The sequence below is a fragment of the Dendropsophus ebraccatus genome, chromosome 1 (genome assembly GCF_027789765.1).
Source record: "Dendropsophus ebraccatus isolate aDenEbr1 chromosome 1, aDenEbr1.pat, whole genome shotgun sequence".
NCBI lineage: Eukaryota > Metazoa > Chordata > Amphibia > Anura > Hylidae > Dendropsophus > Dendropsophus ebraccatus.
In genome coordinates this window covers 27,698,379-27,724,344 of record NC_091454.1, presented here as the reverse complement: position 1 = coordinate 27,724,344, position 25,966 = coordinate 27,698,379, and the positions used below count along the sequence as shown (strand labels likewise).

The following is a 25,966-nucleotide window of genomic DNA, read 5'->3' as shown; positions in this document are numbered from 1 at the left end:
ATTGTGTATTGCACTGAAGTTCTTCATCACTAAACTAAGTTATCCTGGTTAAGTCACTGGACTCTGGTCTATTTTATTGCACCTGCACCTATACACGAGATCACACTTGGGTTATCCAAGCCTCAAGCGCAGTGGCCGTTTGTCCAGGGGTGGGTTCCAACACCACTCCGGGCCACTGTGACAAGTGCCCAAGTGAACCTACACCCGTGCAGCAGCCACAACACTGCATAGCTACCCCGGCATACGGCACTTATTGGTAGTGAAGGTTTCTGATCTTAGTTTTAGTGTGCGGAGATAAAAAGAATACAATACCCACATACAAACTGGATAATAATTACGACTACACAAGTCCATGCACTTATCTGAACAATATAATCCTGAATAAATATATATATATAAACAGACGTTATATTTACACATTCCAAGTAAGTAAAGTACTGTCTGGATGTCCTCATTATAACTATAACATGTACAGCTTTCTATATCATACAGAACAGAAGCTGCAAAACTGTCAGTATTGTTAAAAGGGACATAAAGCGGAGAGTGGAATGGAAGATAACGGTGTAGAAAATACGGCCAATATTCCTTTATTGCCAAATCCGGCGCAGACTGGCAAGCAGAAGACAGGGGTCAGGCAGACATGAATCATCCCATTTGGTTCTGTCAGAATCGAGGATCTCACCGGATAAGCTGCTCCACGTCCGGTTGATGTCTCGTAAGGCTTGTTTTTCGGATATGGCCCTTTTGATCTCATCTAAAACCAGGTTGAGCTCCTTGGAACGTTTCAGGTTCTCCTGTTCGGCAGCGTGTAGTCGATCCCTGAGGGCCAGGAACTCCCTCTGATAAACATCCACCACATCCCCTGAAAATTGGCAAAAAAAGCAGAAAAGTTAGCAAAGTCAAGTTTTTCCAAACATAAGCGCACACATCTATGATTATTGGACAGCTGCCCCATAAGAGATTTATACAAGTCTGATGGTTTCTCTTGGATCTCACACGGCAGCCATACTGTCACACACACCCCCGCCCGACCAAGATGGAAGATGGATCTGCAGCTCGGACTCTGGAGAGCAGGACCGTGACAGTGATTATTTTACAACTACCTCCTTTGGCATCAGCAAAACTTACAGTAAATTTATAGTTTGTACACCCACTCCCTCTCTCCCAATAGACAGCCCAGCTAAACGGGAATATAATTCATGGAGACACAAGCACAAACTTCAAAACAGCGGGATAAATGAATACTCTGTATTACTCATCTGCAATTTGCAAATACATTTTACTACCTGACCTCCTGTGTTACAGTCTGGAGCTACAGTAACATGTCTCCTGGCAGTCAGAGCTAAAGTCTCCCATCGTTCCCTGCTGACACACTGTTTGGGTGACTAACATTCAGTACACAGCACCGTAATCATTTTTCTTAAGTGTAAGTATTTTTATGTAAGCCTATAAATAGCTATACAGAGTAGATATAATAGGCACTACTGGTAAGAGGCAGAGGGTCCTGCTCCTAGGCAATCATAGTCATCAAGGTCAGCACCATAAAATGAAATGGATCTCATCTCATCACCAGCATGAGATCCATAATATGAAATGGATCTCATGCTGGTTACAGCTGCTATTGGACACTGATAAGGATGCTTCATCTACGAATGTATAGTTATGAGAGTCCAAGGTCACGGATCGAAGTGGCAGCAGAGAGCACTGAGTCAGACTGGAGAATAAACCACTTCCTGCAGGACATACAGCCGCTGGTAAGTACTGCTTGAGTTTTTCTAATAGAAGTAATTTACAAATCTGTATAACTTTCTAACACCAGTTAATAAAAAACAACAAAAACATTTTTTTCCTCCGGAGTACCCCTTGAAGAAAAATAATTATTGTGCACAGTGCTGCACTATAATCATTTTACATTTGACTTTTTGGGTACACTTTAAAAAAATATTTAACTAAGCTGTATATGTAAGAATATAATATGTATTCATAGATGAACTTAACTAAAATATTAGCACAAAATTATATAATATTCAGACTCTTTTAGCTTCACTTTTAAACCTGATGAAACTAGTGTAAGGCTTTGGCTTTAACCAGAACCTTGATATACAACATACAATGGATACCAACAGTTCCTGATGGACCCCAATGACTTACAAGCTGACTATTCTTGCCGTCAGATGTGGCGGTATTTGCTAATGGAAGCGGGAAATGTCCGATCTCCCTATATTCAATGTACGGTGAGGGAAAACACAAGTGATTGTTTTTATTTTTCTGCCATTTTACCAGTAGATTTCTTTTCACCTTCCACCATATAACCAGTCTGGTCAGTATTCAAGTAACGCAAGGCATATACCCCCTGACAAGGCACAGATTTTTTTTCTGAAATATCTTCAAGCTATTTCCCCGACATATGGCTAGTTAGTTCTTTTTAGTCAGTTTAGATTTACATTAAAAGCGCAGTAATAAGAAAGCCATACTGTTCTGTAAAACACCACTTTCGGCGCGATAAAAAGCTAATTCTTCAATTTGACTGAACGCCATTATAATCAGAGCCTACTTTAAGTGTCTGCTTTTACAGTAGGTAATTTCAGCATTTCCTGCTCTACCTCTAGTAAATACCTTTAATGACCCCTGAACGAGAAAATAATGCAATTTTACGGCACCCCTGCGGGTCTCAGTGAAATGTTTCTTTACGTTGTGTGCGGCTTATGTATCTGCAAATAAAAAAATTAAGAGTCTTTCCCCGCAAAATAGATTCCATGACGGCTTTCAGGGCCCCAGAGAAGGTAACAACCACAAGTGGGGTGGACGTTTTTATCATTGTTGTAGTGGACGTTGCTTTAAGGGTTATAGGTGCCTTAATTTTTATTTATTTTTTTGGTCGATTTTTTTTCTGAATGTAAAATGAAGCCACTCAGATAAAGATAAGTCCCTTAAAGGAGGTACCATGGATCAGAACAAAAACAAAACTGCTTAGTGGTAGGGGGCAGTTTGAATTAAAATTCATGTGGGGGCACTAATGGGGGAGTATCTAGTATATGGGGCTGTATTTCGAAAAATTGGCTACTATATGGAGGAACTATTTAGGGCCTAAGTGCTATATGGGGCAATACCGAAGGAGTAACTACTATATGAGGCAGTACTGGGAGGCATTAGTTACTATATAGAGTGTTATTGGGAATCAAAACTATGTGAGGCACAATTGGGGGGCTAACTACTTTATGGGGCACAATTGAAGAAATTAACTAGTATATGGGACATCATTGGGGAGGCTTACCTACCATATGGGGAACTATTGGGGAATAAACTACTATTTGGGATACTATTATAGGATTACCTACTGCATGGGAGAAATAATGGGGTAACTACTGTGTGGGGGCCTTATTATGGGATTACTTTTGTATATTCCTCTGTTTTCTATGGGGAGGTAAGATGGAAAATTGAAAATCCATCCTTTTCTCCATTTCATCCACATCTTTTGTCATTGAGGACTAGGAAGGCCCTCATATACCTCAAGTTCGGCCCACTTTAGTATAGACTGTATGGGCACCCTTAGAGTCTGATTTATATGCTCTCTAAGTGTTTGAGATAACAGCAAGATTGTAAGGTAGCTTTGATAGTAGACAGGGGGGAGAGAAACCCTGGAGAACAGCTCATGCAGGATGTAAAGACAGTGCAGATACAAGGCAGCTTGCTAGAGAGAACCATATAATCTAAGTATGTAGAAAATACTGCTTGTGCAGCAACTGAAGAGAACGTAGAAGAAAAACTAAGCAAACTGTTAATAAAGATGTTTCTGCACCATGAGCGGTATCATATTACTACCAGAATCTTCAGTATTGGCCACCGCATGTGGGCTTGGTTTGGTCCGCATGCAGTAGCTGTACCCTTACAGATATTTTCCTGTCTCTGTATTTCATCCTCTCTCGCTAATACGTGTTCCTGTACTTCAGCCATTATCTTGTTATGAGCTCTAAACTGTTTCTGTCTTTCGGAAGGTCACTTATAAAATTAATCTCTCAGTCTAATTATCTTTCCAACGTGATTTCATAACCTTGTACATTTTATTTTTCGGAAGCTGCTAAAATGCAGAGATGACATTTGCTATCGTTACGCCTGGAACACCTTCATGTTTTATCGGATGCAACAAAAATCTGATATTTGCTTGGATTTAAATAAAAATTTAGACTACGTGATATAAGCTGCTATACTGACTTTACGGCTACTTATTTTATGTTCAGATTTCTATTTTATACAAAAACAAAACCTAAACATCAGAACCAGAGAAGACATGTCCTTCCCAGTTTATTCTTGTCCAGGTTGTTCTTGATGATTTATCCTGCCCTGTCCTGCACCCAATTCCCATTTGCTAAAGCTATAAGATCAGAACTTTTTTTTTTTTTCATATTCAACTGTTTTTAAAAAAAATTTAGAATACAAGAAAACAAGCATTACGTATACAGTACATATACAGAATTGGGATATATAATAGACACTGCATGGGCTTATAACCATATCAAGAGGAGTGATATCAAAAAAGTTGAATGGAAAGGGACTATTAGAATTGTAACAACAACAGGCAACATTGAGTACATAGCGTGGCTACACAAGAAAGTAGTATATCTGTATACTCTAGTGACAGATTAACAAACTGTAAGCTGGGTCAGCCCCCTTGAACCCACCCAAACCCCGGACAGGACTCGGCAAACATACCGGCTCCTGCGCTTCCCACTGCGGAAATATGGCCGTCGGCTTATCGGTGAGGACAATGTGCAGATAAGCTGAGATGAGAGATGAGAGAGTCCGATGGCCATAGGAAATCACTGCTCTATTGGGCAAACCAAAGAGAACCATCCATGGAGAGCCACAGGGACCCTGTACCACCTAGATAGAATTTTATAGTAAGTTTCCTGAACTTTTGTGGCATTGGTCACCTTATGAGTAAGAAAGAAACATCTAGACCATTGTTCTTCAGTGAATTGTTTACCAAGTTCGGCTTCTCCATTTCCCACAAAAGGGGGAAGGTCCCTAGATCTATTAGATTTCAGCTGTCCATGTATAGTAGAGATCTAGTGTGTTGGAGGGGAGGTGGACATGCACAACTGTCCAAAATCCATAAGGGGACGAAAGAGATGATTACCCCTCGATACGGAGGAATAAAAATATTTAAGTTGTAAATAAGCAAACGGTGCATGTGTGACGGGAACATCGTCTTTAAGAACATGGCTGAAAAGTTTAAGGCAGGGGTCCTCAACTGGTGAACCAGGCCAGCTGTCCGGACCCCTGCTGCAGCTCAGTATACCTGTATTCTGAGCTACGCTCTGCACAGTAACTATGAGCACTCTGCCTATAGTTTTGGCACTCGAGTGACGTCGCTGTAGCGCCGACGCTATGACAGGGGATATCGGAAGAGAAGAGGAGACGCCCGAACCCAGGTGAGTATGAGTGTTTTTTTGTTATACTATATGGGAGGGGGAGCGTAAAGGGGGGGGGGGGGGTTATATACTGCTGGGGGAGCGCACAGGGAGGCTATATATTACTGGGGGGAGCTCACAGGGGGCTATATACTACTGGGGGGAGCTCACAGGAGGCCTATATACTACTGGAGGGGAGCTCACAGGGGGCTATATACTACTGGGGGGGAGCTCACAGAGGGGCTATATACTACTGGGGGGAGCTCAAAGGGGGGCTACATACTACTGGGGGGAGCTCACAGGGGGGCTATATACTACTGGGGGGGCTATATGCTACTGGTGGAGCTCACAGGGGGGCTATATACTACTGGGGGAGCGCAAAGAGAACAGCATGGACAACAGTATGGGCACCTTAATACACAGAGGTTGCATTAAGGTGCCCATACACAAAGTTAGCTGAATCTGCAGATTTTAACAGGATTGGTAAACTATCTTGTATAGGGCTGTGCTGGCTCTCCCTCGCCAGATGGGGGGAAAGCATTCTGGTATGCTGGACTACAGTGCCTGATCTTTTTGTTCTCACAGCAGATGAGCTGCCGCGAAAGAAACTAGACAGTGACTTGATCTCCTCTGTCCTTTAAGAACACAGGTAGGCTTGTCCAAATTGGACCTGTGTGTATGGGGACATGCTACTGAAGATGTATGACACAGATAGACCAAATATAGTCAAGTGGTAACAGCTTTCAACTATAGTATACTTATAGTATAGTATACTTTTGGAAATGGACTAAACAAAGCCATTAGTTAGTTTAATGTGCCCAGAGCAGGTACCCCACAGTATACACCGGCATATCTTTCTGCTGCTATGTCAGCACACAGCCCAAATGTTGAGCACTTGGGTCTTATATTACAGACAGTATAGTGAAATCCTAATACTGGATGGGTGATCAATATGACGGATATCTTCCATGATAATACGTCATATACGCCCCCCAGAATAGTGCCGCATATAGTAGCCAGCCCCTACAATAGAGCCCCATATATCAGCCAGCCCCCCAGAATAGTGCCCCATATAGTAGCCAGCCCCCCAGAATAGTGTCCCATATAGTAGCCATCCCCCCACAATAGTGCCCCATATAGTAGCCAGCACTCACAATAGAGCCCCATATATCAGCCAGCCCCCCCACAATAGTTTCCCATATAGTAGCAAGCCTCCTAGAATAACGTCTCATATAGTAGCCATCCCCCCACAATAGTGCCCCATATAGTAGCCAGCCCCCTAGAATAGTGTCTCATATAGTAGCCAGCCCCCCACAATAGTGCCCCATATATCAGCCAGCCCCCCAGAATAGTGTCCCATATAGTAGCATCCCCCCACAATAGTGCCCCATATAGTAGCCAGCCACTCCCCAGAATAGTGCCCCATATAGTAGCCAGCCCCTCACAATAGTGTTCCATATAGTAGCCAGCCCCCCAGAATAGTGTTCCATATAGTACCCAGCCCCCAACAATAATGTCCCATATAGTAGCCACCCCCTCATAATAGTGCCCCATATAGTAGCCATCCTCCCTCAATAGTGTCCCATATAGTGGCCAGCCCCTACAATAGATCCCCATATATCAGCCAGCCCCCACAATAGTGTCCCATATAGTAGCCAGCCCCCCACAATAGTGTCCCATATAGTAGCCACCCCCCACAATAGTGCCCCATATAGTAGCCAGCCCCCACAATAGTGTCCCATATAGTAGCCACCCCCCACAATAGTGCCCCATATAGTAGCCAGCCCCCTAGAATAGTCTCATATAGTAGCCAGCCCCCCAGAATAGCGCCCCATATAGTAGCCAGCCCCCAGAATAGCGCCCCATATAGTAGCCAGCCCCCCAGAATAGCGCCCCATATAGTAGCCATCCCCCAGAATTGTGCCCCATATAGTAGCCACCCCCTCACAATAGTGTTCCATATAGTAGCCAGCCCCCCAGAATAGTGTTCCATACAGTAGCCAGCTCCCAACAATAATGCCCCATATAGTACCCACCCCCTCATAATAGTGTTCCATATAGTAGCCAGCCCCCCACAATAATGTCCCATATAGTGGGCAGCCCCCACAATAATGTCCTATATAGTAGCCATCCCCCCTCAATAGTGTCCCATATAGTAGCCAGCCCCCACAATAGATCCCCATATATCAGCCAGCCCCCCACAATAGTGCCCCATATAGTAGCCAGCCCCCCATAATAGTGTCCCATATAGTAGCCACCCCCCACAATAGTGTCCTTATATAGTAGCCACCCCCTCACAATAGTGTTCCATATAGTAGCCAGCCCCCCACAATAGTGTTCCATATAGTAGCTAGCCCCCAACAATAATGCCCCATATAGTAGCCACCCCCTCATAATAGTGTTCCATATAGTAGCCAGCCCCCCACAATAATCTCCCATATAGTAGCCAGCCCCCACAATAGTGCCCCATATAGTAGCCACCCCCCACAATAATGTCCTATATAGTAGCCATCCCCCTCAATAGTGTCCCATATAGTAGCCAGCCCCCACAATAGATCCCCATATAGTAGCCAGCCCCCACAATAGATCCCCATATATAAGCCAGCCCCCCAAAATAGTGTCCCATATAGTAGCCAGCCCCCCACAATAGTGCCCCATGTAGTAGCCAGCCCCCCACAATAGTGTCCCATATAGTAGCCACCCCCCACAATAGTGTCCCATATAGTAGCCACCCCCCACAATAGTGTCCCATATAGTAGCCACCCCCCACAATAGTGCCCTTGCAATAATGACTGGACTGGTAGCAGGCATGCCATGGTTAGAAATGGACAAACACTACCAGTATCAATGATGGGGAAGGCAGGGCACCATGTTACACACCAGCCCATGTTCTGCCACCACACCACCATTCTACAAACCAGATGTTATTCATGACCTGTTCCCTGGCATTCACCAATGTCACTGAGCCTGGCAAGCAGTCCAGGCAGCTAGGCCATTTTTTCCCCCAACTGAACTGACATAACATACAAACCATTAATTAGAAATATAATATAATCCACAGCAAAAACTGGAAAACTGGGATGGGAATTTTTAATAGCAGGGAGAACCGTTGCTAGTGACGATCCATTTTTGTCTTGCAGTCTGTCAATCAAACAGCTCATAGAAATTCTCTCTGCTCGAACAACCAACCTACAAAGGGTGAAATGAAAAAATTCCTATACAGAGAAGACATGAAAGACTAACACGTGAGCGCCCATAATCTGCCGTAAACCGCCGCGCTCCCTCTGTCAAACACCGATATTGAGACTCAACTGCAAAATGAAAAGTAGTTTAATTTCCTCCTCCACAGCCCAGGCGAGGCGGCTTGTATAGAAATATCACTGCCTGCTTAATTCTGCAGCACATCTGACTGCCGCCACAGTATCGAGCATCCCGGTTTTCATTACGCTGGAGTAGCAATGCACATTTCTATTGACATATTCCTGGTCTAGAGTGAGATAGAAGTCCCTGCCGTTTAATGACTACCTCCTAAGCGGCCAACAGTGGGGACTTTTGTGGGGCCTGTTAGATGTATCACCAGTAGCTGATCCCAGAAGGTTTATTAAGGTATCTCGTGCTGAGAGATGTAAGGGTTGAAGCCGCCCAGAGGTTGTTAGGATCCCAGAATGTCCTCACTCGGTGTGTTAGTGCCAAATATAAAAATTACAAAGAGGCGATCCATTTCAATTGCTCAGCTGGTATCTGGACTTTGTAAAAAGGAGGCCAGAGGGAAAGTAAATTGAAGTTCCTTTTTTCTTTTATCCTTTCGCAACCAATTAAGTACATTGGTAGCCTCTCCGTCTTGGCACTAAAGTTGTGAAGGGCCTTGTATCATTGGCATGGAAAAAAACAGCAGGACTCTGAGGAGGAGAAGAGCAGATAGCAGGACTCTGAGGAGGAGAAGAGCAGATAGCAGGACTCTGAGGAGGAGAAGAGCAGATAGCAGGACTCTGAGGAGGAGAAGAGCAGATAGCAGGACTCTGAGGAGGAGAAGAGCAGATAGCAGGACTCTGAGGAGGAGAAGAGCAGATAGCAGGACTCTGAGGAGGAGAAGAGCAGATAGCAGGACTCTGAGGAGGAGAAGAGCAGATAGCAGGACTCTGAGGTGGAGAAGAGCAGATAGCAGGACTCTGAGGAGGAGAAGAGCAGATAGCAGGACTCTGGGGCTTACAGAGCTAAGATCCGGATGAGGTGCTCCCGGCTATAGAACCAGACTTTGGTTCCGCTCATTATTCAGGCCAAATGCTGCAGTAACAGAAATGTGACCTACTTTATATAGGAATTAATGGACCTTTCATACCAGGCACATATCATAGACAAAAGGGGTGCTGTTTCCCGGTGAACACATTCTTTTTTTCTAACCTTGGACAAGCTTTTAAATTTATTTAAAGGGAAACTGTCACTAAGTTTATGCTGACTTAAATGAGGGCAGCATAAATTAGTAACAGAAATGCTGAACAAATCAGTGTATTACTTACATGATACTGTTTAGCCGTTCTCCTAATATGCAGGAGAATAGAATTCTTGCCACACCCTTACCCCTGCCCTCCAGCTGTTGATTGACAGTTGATTTTCTATACAGAGCATGGATGGATAACTGTCAATCAGCAGCTGGTGGGCGGAGTTTTCTGCTTCTCATGAATATCCAGGACTACTGAGCTCACGCACCTAATGGACAGGACTACTTATTGCCCATGTTATTCAGGGAGATATCTCTGGATGAGCTGCACAGAACAATGTAAGTGATACATCATTCTGTTCAGCTTCTCTGTCACTAGTTTATGCTACCCTTAGATAGGACAGCCTAAACCTGCTGACAGAGTCTTTTTAAAACAATAAGGAACCATGTACATCAAGTTAAAAAATGTTTTCAAATCAACTAGTATCATAAAGTTATGCAGATTCTCAAATTACTTTTATTTAAAAATATTAAGTCTTCCAGTACTTAACTGCTGTATGTCATGCAGGAAGTGGTGTATTCTCTCCTGTCTGACAGAGTGTTCTCTGGTGCCATCTCTGTCCATGTCAGGAACTGTCCAGAGCAGGAGAGGTTTTCTACAGGGTTTTGCTACTGCTCTGAACAGTTCTTGACATGGACAGAGGTGGCAGCAGAGAGCACTGTGTCAGACTGGAAAGAATACACCACTTCCTGCAGGACATACAGCAGCTGATAAGTACTGGAAGACGTGATTTTTTTTCTTTTAAGAGAGAAGTAATTTACAAATCTGTATAACTATCTGACACCACTGGATAACCCCTTTAAGTCCAATGGCTATGCCGCGGTGTATGTGCAAGTACGCTTATATAGTATATGGACATATACCCGCAGCAGAGACCATAACTGGTTTTTTTCTTTCTAATGGCTAAAGATGAGTCTATGAGTTTCCGCCCCGTCCATTCTCCTCGCTGTTCAGCATCAGTTATTCTACTAACCAGGCAAAAGCTGAGCTAAGTAAAGCCAAGGTTCTTAAAGTGGATTTCCATTTACTCGGAGCGGGAGTATATTCATACACTGTTAGAAGAGAAGCCCTAGAAATATTATTTGGAAAAATAAACTAACCGGGAAAATGCAGTAAGAATAATAGGAGAGATACGACGCAACCTACAAAAAGTACAAAGTTTCCGCCACATCAATTGCTTTGTGCCTGAACAGCCGGGGAATTAATTACTCTCAGCCCTTTATCTGCTGCCACTAAATGGAGCGGGTTGTTATACTTCACAGAGTCCCATATATAATGAAGGAAGAAAAAGGCGGCCTGTCAATAGTTATAAAATAGTAACAAGAACGCTCAGCCGGCTGTGACTATTAAGGAGGAGTAGAAGGCTGTAAATGACTGCTGCAAAGAAGGGGGGGGGGGCATAAACATGGGCTGAACCCAACAACCTTCACGTCGGAGAGTAATATATAGCCTCTGACTTCTACTTCTTATTATTTTCTTAGTGGTCATAACCAAGCTGAACGTTCTTGTTACTATTTTATGACTATTGACAGGCAGCATTTTTCTTTCTTCATTATAAATATGGGATTCTGTGAAGCACAAAAACACAAAAACTCTGTCTAGCAATAGGGAAAGAAGCCTCAAGCGTGTCAAATCTTAAAGGGGTTATCCAGCAAAAAATCTTTTTTTTTTTTTGTTTGTTAAATCAACCGGTGTCAGAAAGTTATATAGATTTGTAATTTACTTCTATTCAAAAATCTGACGTTTACCCATACTTAGTAGCTGCTGTTTGTCCTGCAGGAAGTGGTATATTCAGCAGAGAGCAGAAAACACCACTTCCTGCAGGACATACAACAGCTCATAAGTACTGGAAGACTTCAGATTTTTAAATAGAAGTAAATTACATATTTATATAACTTTCTGAAACCAGTTGATTTAAAAGAAAAAGATTTTAGCTAGAGTACCCCTTTAATGTCTACTTTATTTGTTCTTTTGGGGTATAAGGCACCAAATGTATACCTGCAACTTACTTCCCTCTCTCTCCACTGAAACACATGCATGCTCAGATGAGGGGAGTGTGCATGTCTATGGGAGTGTCAGGAGGAAAAGATGCGATATGCAAACTTTCTGCACTGTAAAACTACAATTCCCATCACACCTGGGAAGCCAAAGCCATATCTTTGATTGTCACGGCAGGATGGGAATTGTAGTTCTGCAACAGCTGGAGTGCCAAAGGAGACATCACCGGCCTAGAGCCTTTCTCAACAGCTGATCGGCGTTCAGATCTTTACTGGTCTTCCAAGAGAAGCACTTGGCTCAGCGCTTCTCTCCTGGATTTAAATGGGTGGGTACTCCGGCGAAAATCTTTTCCTTTCAAATGAACTGATGTCAGAAAGTTATACAGATTTGTAATTTACTTCTATTCAAAAATATCAAGTCTTCCCCTACTTATCAGCTGCTGTATGTCCTGCAAGAAATTGTGTTTTCACAGTGCTCTCTGCTGACACCTCTGTCCATGTCAGGAACTGTCCAGAGCAGGAGAGGTTTTCTATGGGGATTTGCAGTTCCTGTCTCAGACAGAGGTTGCAGCAGGGAACACCATTTTCTGCAGCACCTACAGAAGCTGATAAGTACTGGATAACTTGAGATTTTTAAATAGAAGTAAATCACAAATCTGTATAACCCTCTTAACCAGTTGTTCGCTGGAGTACCCCTCAAAGACATATTGATACAATGGACTGTGAGCCTCTGGAGGACAAGGAATGACCCGAGTGGCGAGCCCTGCAGAATATGCAGTTGGTGATATATAAAGAAATTATTATTATTATCATATTATAACAATCCTCATAGGTGTAGGCAAAGTCACTAATAACAGGACTGTGACCGCTTTCTAAAGGGCATTAAAGAGCGATGGAGAGTGGGTGTATTTGAGGCAGAGGTGTCTCCCGGGCTGCCGACAGTCACATCAAAGCGCTTTCCACTGACACAAAGCATTACCCGGGGCAGGCAATATTTTATTCCATGTTCTGCAGATGAAAATGATATTGTCACCTGCTGTGAATCTTACCCAGGACACTGGTTAACAAGCGTTAAAGAGGTCATCAAAGGTAAATTACTAAAGAGACATAAAAACATTCGGCGTCTATGAAAATGGCGGTATTGATCTGCGGAGTGGAGGAGGCTTTGTCTGTAATTTGTTCTGTATCTGCCCCGGGTTTCACTTATAAATCATAGTTATTTGTCACACTTAGCACGCCGGATTTTGCTGACTGTATTACGGCACCTATAAAACTCCACAGGGCCAAACTGTACCGTTGTGCGCTTTTTATATTCCTTTTTACCTTTAGATAGGTGTGCATTTTTTTTATTTTTATTTTAATAAAGTTAAAGGGGCAGTCCACAAAAAAAATTTCTTTCAAATCAACTGGTGCCATGAAGTGCCAGAGATTTGTAATTCACTTCTATTAAAAAATCTTAAGTCTTCAAGTACTTATCAGCTGCTGTGTGTCCAGCAGGAAGTGGTGTTTTCTTTCCTGTCTGACAAAGTTCTCTCTGTTGCTTCCTCTGTCCATGTCAGGAACTGTCCAGAGCAGTAGCAAATCCCCATAGAAAACCTCCCCTGCTCTCCAGACTGGAAATGATACAACTTCCTGTTGGGCATACAGCAGCTGATAAGTACTGGAAGGCTTGAGATTTTTTAATAGAAGTAAATTACAAATCTCTGGCACTTCACGGCAGCAGTTGATTTGAAAGAAATTTTTTTTGGGTGAACTACCCCTTTAAGGCTACACAGCAAATTTTGATAGTGATTGATACCGATTGATTTTAACTATTACGTGACAGCTGCAGGTTATAAGACTTCATAGAATTCAATGCAAAAACTCTAATGGTTTTCCGGTTCATGAATAATCTACTGAGCAGAAGATTGCAGATTTAAAAAACAAACAAAAAAAAAAAATACTCACCCCTCCTCTGGATCCTGATTCAGTAGCGCTGTGCTCATGTCACTTTATTTTGGAAGCTGCAGCCCCCTGTGCACAGTGTATGATGGACAATAAGGATCCTATTACACGGGACCATTATTGTGTGAAAAATGGTTATATCATTCGACTTTAAACGATAATCATTCTGTGTAATTGCAGGCAACGATCGAAAAATCGTTAGTATGTCTTTGATCTAGATCTGAACCTAAAATTATCGGTAATCATTCGCTGTAATTCCACGTTCTTTCAAGTTCCGCATTTTTTCACTAACCGTTCAGTGTAATAGCACATTGCCCATTGTTTTCCGGCGATCAGAAGGAATAAACGATCGCAGTAACGATCGTAATAACGATCGTTTCTAACAATTATGAGTCTGTGTAATGTGAACGATTTAAGGTTAACGATAAACAATCTTGTTTGCGATTGTTTAGCGTTAATCGTTAAAAATCGCTCCGTGTAATAGGACCCTTACATCATGGACTATTAGAGATGAGCGAATTTGCTGAAGTTTTGGTTCGTATGAACCTGAACTCTCAGCGTCTGATTCCTGCTGTCTGCCCGCTCCGTGGAGAGGGTGGATACAGCCTAAGGACCGCCTGGAAAACTGGGATACAGCCTATGCCAATGTCTGTATCCCAGTTTTCCGGGCGGTCCTCAGGCTGTATCCACCCTGTTCACGGAGCGGGCAGACAGCGGGAATCAGACGCCGATAGTTCAGGTTCATACGAACCAAAACTTCAGCAAATTTGCTCATCTCTATGGACTACAGGGCAGTGGCACCACCAGACAGAGGGGAAAGAGGGGAAGGGTGAGTATACTCATATATCTATATATATATATATATATATATATATATATATATATTTCTCCTACTATCCCCTGACTAGAGATGAGCAAACTTACAGTAAATTTGTCAAAACCTGGACCTGATTACCCAACCATTGAATCCCACTTCCTGGGAAACATGGATACAGCCATTGGTATATCCATGTTTTCTATTCAGCCCTAGGGCTGTATCCATCTTTTCCAGGCAAAGGGATTCAACAGCTGAGCGGTCAGTTTTGAGTTTGACAAAGATGACTTATGCTGCGTTTACACGGAGCGATAATTCGCCCGATCGTACGATTAACGATTTCGAAGTAACAATTTTTTTTTTTTTATAACGATCAGCGTTTAGACGGAACGATATATCGTACGGAAAAATCGTACATAGGTTAAATCGGTGAACGATCTGCGATTTTTTTGCGAACAACGATTTAAGAACATGTTGTAAGATCAAAATGAAGGATTTCTCGATCGTCATTTGATCTTTCGCTGTGTTTACACGTACGATTATCGTTCGAATTCGATCGCTATCGTGCAAAGTTTCTTCATCTCATCATTTTCTTTTTTTAATATTATTTTTAGTGTTTTTATGAAGCCTGAAAAACCCTTAAACCGAAAAGATGAGAATAAGGTACGCTGTGTAACGCATTAAATTCTGCTGTGTGCACGAGGCCTTAACCATGAATGAACCAGGGTGGATAAAAATCAATGATTTTTTTAAAAAAATCAAAAAAATCGGATTTTTTTGATTTAAATCGGATTTTTTTGATTTAAATCGGATTTTTTTCAATAAACTGCTTTTTGAGGAAAATATTTTACCATCCAAAGGTTCTTCCATCATGAGATAAAGCTGAGTTGTTTAACTCAGTAGAATAAAGGCTGTATATGTTCTCAAATGTTACAACATGAACAGAGTTGAGAAAAAGACCTTAATCCTATTCTACAAACCTATGAATACAGAATCATCCCCTTCAGTACCAAGTCCAAGAAGTTAGACAATATGTTTCTGATTGTTTGGACTATTTTTTTTTTTTTTTTTTTTTGTTTAGCCAAATTAGTTAACATGGATGTTTGTTTAAGCAAATAACGTATGCTGTAATGTTGTTATTGTTTCAGTTGAATAAATCCATTTAAATTGTTATTAAGTTCAGGATTATTTTTCTCCTTCCTAAGTACAACAGAACAGTGGTGTCCAAATATGAATGATTAACCCATTAAACTGGGGAGAAAAAAGTAATATAAAAAGTGATTCTAAAAATCTTCATCTACTTGCATGTTAAAGTAGCAAGAACTAGTTTAGGTAGAAACTTTGATTTAAATCACTGATTTAAATCAAGCCTTCCGGACTAGTGATTTAAATCGTGATTTAAATCGTGATTTAAATCAGTTTGATTTAAAACAAATCCACCCTGGAATGAACTGACAGCGATGAGGTCAATCATAAAAGAATAAACCATTTCCATGCATAAAACACCTCCAGCAAAACAAAGGATGACTCACTGAGTAAGATCAGCCATCAGATCTCTCTGCTGAGGAACAGACAAGGCCTATGGGCTACATTCTGTGTCATCTCCTAATGTTACATCACAGGAAAATGAGAGACATGCCGCTACTCTTCAGGATTCTTATCCTAGGACGATTATCGTTACATCGTTTGAATTTAAACGATAATCGCAGGCAACGATTAAACGACCAATGAGAAATCGTTGATCGTTAGACGGAATCTGGACCTATTTTCGTCGTTGATCGTTCACAAATCGTTCGGTGTTATAACATGTCGTTCGGTCGTTCCCAGGAAAAGAAGAGCGCAAGAAGGGCCGTAAGTAACGGCCATCGTCCTGTGTAATAGGGTGAATGATTTAAGATCGTTGGTTCATCATAGCGGTCGTTTGAGATTGTTTATCGTTAATCACCGAAAAATCGTCCAGTATAATACTACCCTTAGAGGTGGCCTCACAGCGTTATACCTCTCTAGTGATGTATACTGCAGCATACTGAATTGGGCCTGTTCACTTAAAGGGGTACTCCAGCAAAAAAAATAAAAAAATTCTTTCAAATCAACTGGTGTCAGAAAGTGCCAGAGATTTGTAGTTTAGTTCTAGTAAAAAAAAAAAACTCCAGTCTTCCATTACTTATTAGCGCTGTATGTCCTGCAGGAAGTGGTGGATTCTTTCCAGTCTGAAACAGTGCTCTCTGCTGCCACCTCTGTCAGTGGTAGGAACTGTCGAGAGCAGCAGCAAATCTCCATAGAAAACCTTTCCTGCTCTCAAGAATGAAAAAAAAGACCACTTTCTGCAGGACATACAGCAACTAATAAGTACTGGGAGACAAGATTTTTTTCATAGAAGTAAATTACAAATCTCTGCAATTTCTGGCATCAGTTGATTTGAAAGAAAGTTGTTTAGCTGGAGTACCCTTTTAATGGCCCAAACGGAGTCAGCTAGAGACTAAACTCAGGCTACTTACTAGTGAACAGGTATCTACTCAATAGCTTGGTCTGCTGTACATTGAGTCATACAAAGAGCGTCTCTGATTTGAATGGTCAATGTGTAATACTTAATCTCTCCTGTGGTAGCGCTACAGGGGACCAAAATAATTATGCCAGGTTTACACCTATTAACTGGGACTCTCACTATCGGTGAGAGTCCCAATAGTCAGACCAGGGCTCCAGACTAAAAAATTTACCTGGGAGCCATTGGCTCCTAACCTGAAAAATTTAGGCGCCAAATAGAATATTTGGTCGCCAACATTTTAAACCATGTAAAATTAATGTTATGTTACATGGGACTTACTGTGTGCAGAGGCCACGGCAGCATCCTCCTCCTTTAGATTCTTTCTTTTCTTAGTTTGAAAACGTTCAACATGGAAACTTGCAACTTGACAACCATATACAGTCTGACTCAGTACTTCAGCTTCACTTGGCTAGCCTTTTAATGAGGCTTACTCTTCTGAACTTGAACTTAAAGGGAACCTGTCGACCCCCGTACCGGGGTGACAGGCTCCCAACCCCCCGTTAGAACCCCCTATACTCACCTCATCTTCACCCCGCTTCTGAAGATGGTCGGGTCACGGAGATCTCAGCCGCTGCAGCCCGGCGTGCGCTGAGAGATGAGTCCAACGCTCATAGAGAATGACGGGAGAGTCCAGCGCTCCATCATTCTCTATGAGTGTTGGACTCATCTCTCAGTGTGCGCGTCAGGCTGCAGCGGCTGAGATATCCGTGACCCGACCATCTTCAGAAGCGGGACCCGGTGCGATGAGGTGAGTATAGGGGGTTCTAACGGGGGTTGGGAGCCTGTCACCCCGTCACCGGGGGAGACAGGTTCCCTTTAAAAGCTTGCAACAGTCTATACATACTGAGCTAGACTTATGACTGCAGCCATAGTGACCCCCCACAAGATGTGTATATAGATAGATATATCTCTCACCTAGTGACTAATGCAAGTGACCCCCTACAATACAGACACCTGAGGGACCCTGATAATAATAATTGTGCATATATCTATCTCCCAGTGTCTGCAGCCAGTTTGCCCTACACTTATAGATGGCCCCCTCCCCTTATAGATGACCCCCTCTACCCCCATTATAGATGCCCCCTCCTCCCCCCCATTATAGATGCCCCCTCTTCTCCTCCCCTTATAGATGACCCCCTCTACCCCCATTATAGATGCCCCCTCCTCCCCCCCATTATAGATGCCCCCTCCTCCCCCCCATTATAGATGCACCCTCCTCCCCCCCATTATAGATGCCCCCTCTCCCCCCCATTATAGATGCCCCCTCTTCTCCCCCCCTTATAGATACCCCCTCCCCTTATAGATGCCCCCTCTCCCCCCCATTATAGATGCCCCCTCTTCTCCCCCCCTTATAGATACCCCCTCCCCTTATAGATGCCCCCTCTCCCCCCCATTATAGATGCCCCCTCTTCTCCCCCCCTTATAGATACCCCCTCCCCTTATAGATGGCCCCCTCTCCCCCCCTTGAAGATGGCCCCTCTCCCCCCATTATAGATGCCCCCCTTCTCTTCCCCCCATTATAAAGCCCCCCCCCTTTCCTCTATGCTAAGCAATATTTAAAAAAAACAAACACACAAACTCACCTGACAACCCGCTCCCCCGGCAATCCTCTTCTTCTTCAGACGCTGTCCCCGGCTGATGCGCGGCTGCCGAGGGTGTCCCGTCCTATCCCCGGCAGCGCGGTGCGTCAGTGAGCTCCCTGTACGCCGGGGCTGTGACTTCTGACACAGGAAGCGTCTCTGAGCCGGAAGTCAGGGCCCCAGGCAGCTCACTGATGCGCCGCGCTGCCGGGGATAGGACGGGACACCCCCGGCAGCCGCGCATCAGCCGCGCATCTTAAAGAGACAGCGCGCCGCCGCCGGGGCCAGTCGCAAATGGCGCCCAGATTAATAAATCTGGGCGCCATTTGCAAAATGTCAGTCGCATTGGCGACCAATTTGGTCGCCATCTGGAGCCCTGCAGACCCCAACCGATGAGCTAGTTATGCCTTATCCAGTAAATAACTTAAAGGGGTACTCCAGTTAAAATCTGTTTCTTTCAAATCAACTGGCTTCAGAAAGTTATACAGGCTTGTAATTTCCTTCTATTTACACATTTCAAGTCTTCCCATACTTATTAGCTACTGTATGTCCAGCAGGAAATGTTGTTTTCTTTTCAGTCTGACACAGTGCTCTCTGCTGACATCTGTGGCCGAGACAGGAACTGTCCAGAGCAGGAGAGGTTTTCTATAGGGGTTTGCTGCTGCTCTGGACAGTTCCTCACATGGACAGAGGTGGCAGCAGAGAGCACTGTGTCAGACTGGAAAGAAATCACCATTTCCTGCAGGACAAACAGCAGCTGATAAGTATGGGAAGACTTGAGATTTTTAAATAGAAGTAAATTACAAATCTATAGAACTCTCTGAAACCAGCTGATTTGAAAGAAAATGATTTTCGCTGGACAACCCCTTTAACGATAACAAACAGGCCTATTTTTGTTGGCTACGAAGGTGAAACGTAACAAGGAATTAGGAACCAGAAGCCGGTCCAAGACCACCTGCTCTAATTGTAACACCGTCTGGCGCCTGGACGCCCACGCACGACACGTGCACAAATAAACAACCACACAATAATAAATTCCCAAATGAAATTACTTGTCAATTCATGAAGCTTTGTTTTCACTCTGAGCAGACAAAACTTCAAGATGTGGAAATGCCAAGATGTTCATTAATGTAGTGAATGGGGATTCCCTCCCCCCACCCGGCTCCCTTTCTTCCCTCGCATGCAGTCAGCCTTTGTCACTCGCTTATGCTGTAATCTTCTCAGATTTTTCCAATGCAGATAATGAGATTTAAACTAAAAAGCAGAAATGACAACACTTTGCAAGATCGAAAGAAGAAAAGGAAGATAATCAAAATCTTGTAATTTGCGGATGAGCAACTGTGTGATCTGAATGTAATGGCGTTTCTGACTGCGCTCGGTCTATGGAAAATATAGATCAGAAGATGACCAAATCCCCAGGAGCGATCCAACTGGGATTGTGGAGTCTATATAGATCCTGGTGATTACTCAGGGTCTTGTTTCACCCACAAAGGTCCTGACATAACATAGGCCTGGAAGGCCCTGACATAACATAGGCCCGGAAGGCCCTGACATAACATAGGCCCGGAAGGTCCTGACATAACATAGGCCTGGAAGGTCCTGACATAACATAGGCCCGGAAGGTCCTGACATAACATAGGCCCGGAAGGTCCTGACATAACATAGGTCTGGAAGGTCCTGACATAACATAGGCCCTGACATAACATAGGCCCGGAAGGTCCTGACATAACATAGGCCCGGAAGGTCCTGACATAACATAGACCCGGAAGGTCCTGACATAACATAGGCCCGGAAGGTCCTGACATAGCATAGGCCCGGAAGGTCCTGACATAGCATAGGCCCGGAAGGTCCTGACATAATATAGGCCCTGACATAACATAGGCCTGGAAAGTCCTGACATAACATAGGCCCTGACATAGCATAGGCCCGGAAGAGCAACCGGAAGGCAATCCCATCTGCAGCCAATAACAGCATGGGTTACTTATGGGATGATTCACAATGAACCTATTAGACCTTATTGATCATATATTCTGTGAGTTTAAGACCCCAATGCAATCATTCAAGTAAATGAGCGCACTTCCTGTATAGATGGAGGGAATATAGTCCCCTGGTGGGTGCAAGTAACCTCAGTCCAACATGATGCCCCTGCCGTAATCCCCACCTGGGCCTGAAGAAGCTACTGTAACTGCTGGTAGACTGTCTTGTCAGCATAAAATCCATTGGTTTAAAATGAGGGTTTTAGGTTTATTATCCCCCCTTTATGACACCCTATTGATGGCTGACAATAAATGCGTGTTTTGACGCAATCAATGAAAACAGGACATGTCGTCGCAGGCTTTTTAATGGGACAATGGGAGGTGCCTTTTTTTTTTAGTTATAAAAGATCAAATTCTGTTTATGCTGACCCATAATAAAAAAAAATATAATATATTATATTATATATGTATGTATATATATAGGTTTATGCCGGTATAGGTATGTGTATACCAACCTGTATATGTCTAGGCCCACCTGTATTAGTATAGGCATATGTGTATACCTCCCTGTATAGGTATAGGCATGTGTATGTGCATTTGTATATGTATAGGTACATGCATATGCCCCACTTGTATATGTCTATCTGTATATGTATAAGTATATGGTCACCTGTATATTTATATGCCCACCTGTATTAATATAGGTATATGTGTATACCTACCTGTATAGGTATAGGCATGTGTGTATGTGCATATGTATAGATATCTGACCACCTCTATATGTATAGGTCTATGAGTATGCCCACCTTTATATGTATAGGTATATGCCCATCTGTATAGGTATATGGCCACCTGTATATGTATATGCGTATGCCACCTGAATTAGTACAGGCATATGTGTATACCCACCTGTATCGGTATAGGCATGTGTGTGTGTGTGCATCTGTATATGTATAGGTATATGGCCACCTGTATAGGTATATGCATATGACCATCTGTATATTTATAGGTATATGTGTATGCACATCTGTATAGGTATATGGACACCTGTATATGTATAGGTATATGTGTTTGCACATCTGTATATGTGGAATAAAGCATTGAAGACTTTAAAAGTTCTGAATGAAAACATTTTTTTCTTTAAGTTCAATATGTGTATACCTGTCGGTATATGTATATGAGTATGCCCACCTGTATATGTATATGCCCACCTGTATATGTATATGTGTATGTGTATGTCCAACTGTATATGTAAAGGTATAGTTGTATACCAACCTGTATAGGTACATATGTATGCCCACCTGTATAGGTATACGTGTATGCTCACCTGTATAGGTACATATGTATGCCCACCTGTATAGGTATATGTGTATGCCCACCTGTATAGGTATAGGTGTACATGTATCCCCACCCATATATGTATAGGTGTATGCCACCTGTATAGGTATATGTGTATGCCCACCTGTATGGGTATAGGTGTATTTGTATACCCACCCATATATGTTTAGGTGTATGCCCCCACCTGTAGGCTGGGTAGACATGCCGAAAACTCTAATAAATCTTCATCCATAGACTTGCTATAAAGCTTCAGAAAAAACTATCTATGACAACCAAGTAGACAGACTATTATTACCGAAAACAGTTCTTATAACATAACGCAGCCATTGATTTCTTCAGTAATCGCCGTCTACTAATTGTGCAAGAACTGGAACAAGAGATAATAGGAAAAGCTCTCATTCAGGAGGCCAATTCGGGAGAGACCGCCCAAACACTCGCAAAATAAAAGTGCCTTGAGGAATGCACAGACATGTGAAGGGAAAATTGGGTAAACACAGATTCAATTGCTATGTCTCCTTTTACCTTGAGAATATTCTTGTCGACAAAATTATAGAGCATATCGCTTTAGAAACCGGTGTCTGCATAAGCTTTTAGCTAGAAGGAACGGTAAGCCGGCAGAATGCAATGTTTAGCCGGATCCACTGTAATTACAATGCTAAATGACTCCGGCAGCAGACAACTTTATGGGGCTCATCAGAGCTGCTCAACGGTCTCTGCCGAAGTGCCCTCCTCCACAGGGATAAAACGTGGACATGTTTATACCAATGTATGGTAATCGCAGACTGAAAATTCAAAATTCAAGTCAAACTTGCTGAAACAACAAGCATCTCCTGAAACTAGAACAAGTCAGTTCTGATGGACGCACAAATATTCACTAGAATTCAGTATGATGAGGAGTGCTTTGGAATTGCCGAAAGAGACCGCCGGCCCATCTGCCCTCTGTGAGACTCCAGGCAGCTAAATGGTTGCTAACCTTTAAGAAAACTTGTTGTCATGTGTGTATATGAGGAGTAGCATTGGTTCTGGTAATTATATAACGTGTTTATGGCATTTTCATCAGTTATCTCTTCGGCTGAGGGCATATCTAGTTTTCAGTTGTGTCTGAATTAGAGGGTGGAGACTAACCCCTATGATGGCTCCCATACACTTGACATAAAGAAGAGGGGATGCTGTGCCCCAATATCTTATAGCACAACCCCTGAAGCAGCAGCATGGAGGACATTATAGAACAGTAATGAATAGTGTGAGCTGTAATCAACACTGAGATCAGATATAACACTTAATAGAGCACTCAGCAGCTTCGTTATGAGTCTCTCTGCCTTAGAGTGCAAATAACTTGTTTTCCTTCTTCATAACCCTCTATGGACAGCATCTAGCGTGATCCCTTATTGAGTCAGAGTATACAGAGAGTGATTTTTAGAAATTCTTCAAAGTGAATAATGAGTTCTGCACAGAAAGGGAGAGGAGGTGGAGAAATAAGCATTTTTCTCTAATAAGATATATTACAAAACTTTATTATTGCTTGTTCCATCAAGTTACTCAAGGTTCAGTTGAAATGATGGAGTTAAGTACAGGCAGGGAAGTTTTAACGTGTCACGGTCATTTTTTTTTTTTTTTTTTTCGAGAAATCAATAGTACAGGCTATTTTAAGAAACTTTGCAGTTGGGTTTATTAGACAAATATGCCATAATCTGCATTCAAAAAAACTTTTCCAAGGTCCCTCCCTCCCTCATTCACTTCTTATTATCAGGAAACTCGACTCTTTTACATCAGTTGAGCCCTGTGTAATCTATGAAGAGGGGAGGAGGGAGGAGGGCAGAGAACAAAGGATTACACTGCACGGGTATTCAGAGGTCAGTGCTGACCAGGGCCGTTTCTAGGTAATTTTGACTACAGGGTGAATCTTGCTAAAATGCCCCCCCCCCTTCAAGTGATGTCAAGGGGAGGGGGGGGGCAATTGTTGCTATGGAGAAGAAGTGTGTGTATTATGGCTTAGAGCTGTGTTATTCAACCTTTTTTTTAACTTGAGGCAAAAAAAGGAATTCAGTGACTCACAGGTGACGTCTTCTTTGATCTGAGTCGTCACTTTTCCCCTCCATCTGGCCCAGACCCCCATGATGATTTCTTGCAGCCACAATTCATCTCTTCTGAACCTGCCAGACAAACATCTTAGGCTCCGCACTTTTACAACTTCCACTTCTTTGTGTCATATGCAGTAAAGTCAGTAGGTATGTGGGTTGCCCCCTGTAGGTAGGATCCCCTGCTGTGTCCTCCATATAGTAATAATGCCCCCTGCTTTGCCTCTATATAGTAATAATGCCCACTGTGCAGTACCCAAAAAGTAATCCCCCCTGTGCTGTCCCCATAGTAACAATACCTTCTGTGCTCCTCCTTATAGTAATAATCCACCAGTGCTCCCCTTATAGTAATAATCCCCCCTGTGCTGTCCCCATAGTAACAATACCCCCAGTGCTCCCCTTATAGTAATAATCCCCCCAGTGCTCCCCTTTATAGTAATAATCCCCAGTGCTCCCCCTTAGAGTAATAATCCCCCCAGTGCTCCCCCTTACAGTAATAATCCCCCCAGTGCTCCCCCTTATAGTAATAATCCCCCCAGTGCTCCCCCTAATAGTAATAATCCCCCAGTGCTCCCTCTTATAGTGATAATCCCCTCAGCCCAGTGCTCCCCCCTAATAGTAATAATCCCCCCAGTGCTCCCCCTTAATAGTAATAATCCCCCCAGTGCTCCCCCTTACAGTAATAAATAATCCCCCCAGTGCTCCCCCTTAATAGTAATAATCCCCCCAGAACTCCCCCTTACAGTAATAATACCCCCGTGCTCCCCCTAATAGTAATAATCCCCCTGTACTCTCCCCATAGTAATAGTAATAACCCCCCTTATGATTTTCCCCTATAGCAACACTGCCCCCCCCCCCGACCCCCCCCCCCCCCTCCCCCCGGTAAATACACACACACAAAAGAAAATAAAAACACATTATACTCACCTTATCCTGGCATACGGCGGGGTCCTTCTCTCTTCTCATCTTCTCCCCAAGCCTGCGCGGAACAGCATCCCCCAGCAGAGAAGATGCGTGCGGTGGCGGCGGCCTGGCAGTGGCGGCTGAGTGCGGTCCGGGGGGAGCTGCAGGCAGGGGTCATCTGAGCAGGTGATGGGGCAGGGGGGGGCGGCGCGCACGCCACTGAGGTGAGGTGCGGTCCGGGGAAGGGGGGGGGGGAAGCTGCAGGGGATCTGCCAGGGAGCTGCGGGCAATAATGTGGCAGGTGATGGGCCGAGCGCAGGGGTAGATGATGGGGCGGGCATGCGGGCGGCACGCACGGCGCTGAGTGAGGTCCGGAGGGTGCACCAGCGCCCCCTATCTATCGGCGCCCCCTGCGGTCGCCGGCCCGCCCGCAGCTAGAAACAGCCCTGGTGCTGACTTCAGAGGAGATAGCCCAGTGACGTAGCTGTAAATTAACTCTTTGTTGTCCTGTTTTGGTGCCTCATTCTCCCTCAACCCCTTCCCTCTCCATAACCCTCTCTATAAGAGAACCATAAAGACAGGGGGAGAGATTCAAACTGCTTTTTCATGATAAAAATGTATTTTTCGGCTAATAAACCCAAATAAAAATTTTCTTAAAATCACCTGTACTATTTCTGCAAAAAAATGTAAACGACAGTGACACTTTAAGTTCGAGATTAGTTGATCACCCCACATATAACTAAAAACTCCCCTGGCTGGACAATTCCTTTAAGTTCCTAACAGGTTCTATTGCTAGACTGCTAGTCTAGCAATAACTATCTTCTAATGAATCAGTGATTTATGTCAAAAATTGTCATTTAAAGGTACCTGCGCTCTTTGAC

General features: G+C 43.4%; 1 protein-coding gene across 2 annotated transcripts in view; it reads right to left on the bottom strand.

Annotated features, from left to right (window-relative positions):
- MGAT4B (alpha-1,3-mannosyl-glycoprotein 4-beta-N-acetylglucosaminyltransferase B) overlaps window positions 1–25,966 on the bottom strand; it is a 283,704-nt gene that overhangs the window by 110,182 nt on the left and 147,556 nt on the right. For both annotated transcript variants that reach the window (XM_069969165.1, XM_069969166.1), the window contains exon 2: window positions 683–862. In XM_069969165.1, coding sequence (XP_069825266.1) covers window positions 683–862 — 180 coding nt within the window. The remainder of the gene's footprint in view (window positions 1–682; window positions 863–25,966) is intronic.